The sequence below is a fragment of the Limulus polyphemus genome, unplaced genomic scaffold (genome assembly GCF_000517525.1).
Source record: "Limulus polyphemus unplaced genomic scaffold, Limulus_polyphemus-2.1.2 Scaffold5866, whole genome shotgun sequence".
Lineage (NCBI taxonomy): Eukaryota > Metazoa > Arthropoda > Merostomata > Xiphosura > Limulidae > Limulus > Limulus polyphemus.
Window position 1 is genome coordinate 55,305 of NW_013671476.1, and position 2,697 is coordinate 58,001.

The 2,697-nt window shown below is 30.3% G+C and overlaps 1 protein-coding gene across 1 annotated transcript in view; it reads left to right on the top strand.

Moving 5' to 3' along the window:
• The window catches only part of LOC106473081 (coronin-1B-like), a gene marked incomplete at its 3' end in the record, with an annotated part of 27,540 nt that extends 25,595 nt beyond the window's left edge, over window positions 1-1,945 (top strand). The window contains exon 6 of the mRNA XM_013933758.2: window positions 1,829-1,945. Within this exon, the coding sequence (XP_013789212.1) occupies window positions 1,829-1,945 (117 nt within the window). The remainder of the gene's footprint in view (window positions 1-1,828) is intronic.
• Window positions 1,946-2,697: the final 752 nt, after the last annotated feature.

A 2,697-nucleotide genomic window follows, 5' to 3' on the forward strand; every position in this document is an offset into this window, starting at 1 on the left:
TATTTCAAAATACAAGAAATTATAAAACTAAATAAAATTATGTGAATTTTTTAAAGCCAAAACTAGGTATTATTTAGCAAACTTAAAATAAGACCCAAAACTCGAGCGCTTTCGAATAGTTGACTATTCTTCTTCAGGAGAACAAAGAAGAAAAAATAGTCAACTATTTGAAAGAGCTCGAGTTTTGGGTCTTATTTTAAGTTTGCTAAATAATACCTAGTTTTGGCTTTAAAAAATTCACATAATTTTATTTAGTTTTATAATTTCTTGTATTTTGAAATACCAAAACGTTTGTCCTTAGACACCGGACACAATGGAAACAATTTATACTAGAGACTTTGAGAAAATACATGCAGTGCCACAAATAGGTCAAGCTCTTATTAGTGTTTAAAGGTGCAAACACAAAGCATTGCCATAGAAAGCAATTTTTGAGTGGTCAGGCCATTTCCATTTTTATGGGAGTCTGGGGGCATGCCCCCCCCCCCTCAGAACATTTTTGAAAATTTAAAGCTGTGAGATTGAATCTTGAGCCATTTCAACTACAAATACTGCATACATATAATGTAATGTTTTGAATTAAAAGAAGCAAGTTTTAATACATAAGATATAGCTATATATGCCATGAAAAAAGGCCCTATGGCCCTGCTAAGTAAGATCATCAAAGAAACCTAGGCTTTGTTTACATCATTATTTTGTACTTGTTTCCTGTAAGGTTAATTTGCAATAATTACAAGTTGATTTCTGTATTAAATCAATGACTGTTTTGACTTGGCATGCAACTATATTCAAATCTGTGCTTCATTTGTAGTTGTTCAGATCACATGCTATGACATCATAAAAAAAAAAAGGAAACCAAAGACTGAAGTAATGTAAGCAGTGAAAGAAAGAGAATATCACATGGGAAACAAAACTTGGTAATTATATTCTCAGGGGATAATAGTTTCTTTGGCATAAATAAAACGTATGCTTTGGAATCAGCAGAAGAATAAAAAAACAAAATTTGGAAATGTGTTGTTTACAAACAAGACTTCTCAGAGCCGTGTGAAAATGATGGTCTGAACATTCTTTTAATTTTCTTTACAAGTACACTAAATAAATGTTACAAAATGTCAATTCTAAACTTTTGTTTAACTAAAAATGCTGAAATTGACGTAGATTTATGATTTTTTTCTCAAATTTCATATGCAGGTGTGAACAAAACACCTAAAAAGTGCTCTGTGGTTGTGTTAAGCTTAAACTTAAAGTGATAACAGCAAAATATTTATTCCCCAAACTCATTCTGTGTAGAAAACTTGCATCAACCAAATGTGAAAATAAACAATAACCCACAAGGAATCTTGTCACTGTCTTTAAAGTCAAAATAAGGATACGAGATGTTTATATACCTGCTACCAAAAAATAATTTCATTTAATGTTTTTTGATTTGCGGTCAAGAAAATATAAACATATTGTTTTGTCTTAAAAACTCAAAATTTTTAAAAACAATCATTATATTATATATAATCTCATACACTGTTTTCCAGTTTCATTGGGGTTTTGTACCACTTTTTATCCTGTACAGTAAATTATTGTATTTTAGTAATTTGGAGACTGGAAACAATCTCATTTTTATAGAATTGTGTATGAAATAATCGTTGTTTTTTAAAAATTTTGTGTTTTTAAGATTGAACATTATACACTTGCCAAAAAGTTTTCAAAAAATATTCTTTTGTGTTATTGTGTTATATTTAACACGTTTCCCGTTATAATGTTGTAAGTCACTTGTTTTTTTTTTCAAATCTCCCACTAAGTTTTATTTTATTTTAATATAATGATTCTTTTGGTACAGGAGGCTATGGGACACGAAGGAACAAAGCCACAACGAGCTATTTATTTAAGGAATGGCTTGATTTTTACTACAGGCTTTTCTCGGATGAGTGAACGACAGTATGCTTTGCGGAGTGAAGTAAGAGTTTGTCTCTCGTACCTTTATCTCCACTATGAAACCCTCCCGTAAGAAAAGGCCAGACCTGAAATGTCAGAGGTTTTGGTTAGGTTTGGAATTAGACAGTCTGGAAAATATGCCAAATCTTGGAAAATTGACATTTCTGTTGAGAACTAAATGTTAAAACTTGTGTTATTTTTTATATGTGTTTTAGTTAATACCATACATACTTACTATTCTTGCTATGTCAAAATCTAATGGGGATTAGTGGTACTTACTATTCTTGCTGTATCAAAATCTAATGTGGATTAGTGGTACTTACTATTCTTGCTATGTCAAAATCTAATGTGGATTAGTGATAATTACTATTCTTGCTGTATCAAAATTTAATGTGGATTAGTGGTACTTACTATTCTTGCTATATCAAAATCTAATGTGCTACATTAGATTTTGACATAGCAAAAATAGCAAGTACCACTAATCTACATTAGATTTTGATATAACAAGAATAGTAAGTACCACTAATTCACATTAGATTTTGATATAGCAAGAATAGTAAGTACCACTAATTCACATTAGATTTTGCTACAGCAAGAATAGTAAGTAGCACTAGTCTACATTAGATTTTGACATAGCAAAAATAGTAAGTACCACTAATCCACATTAGATTTTGATATAGCAAGAATGGTAAGTACCACTAATCTTCATTAGATGTTGATACAGCAAAAATAGCAAGTACCACTAATCTACATTAGATTTTGATATAGCAAGAA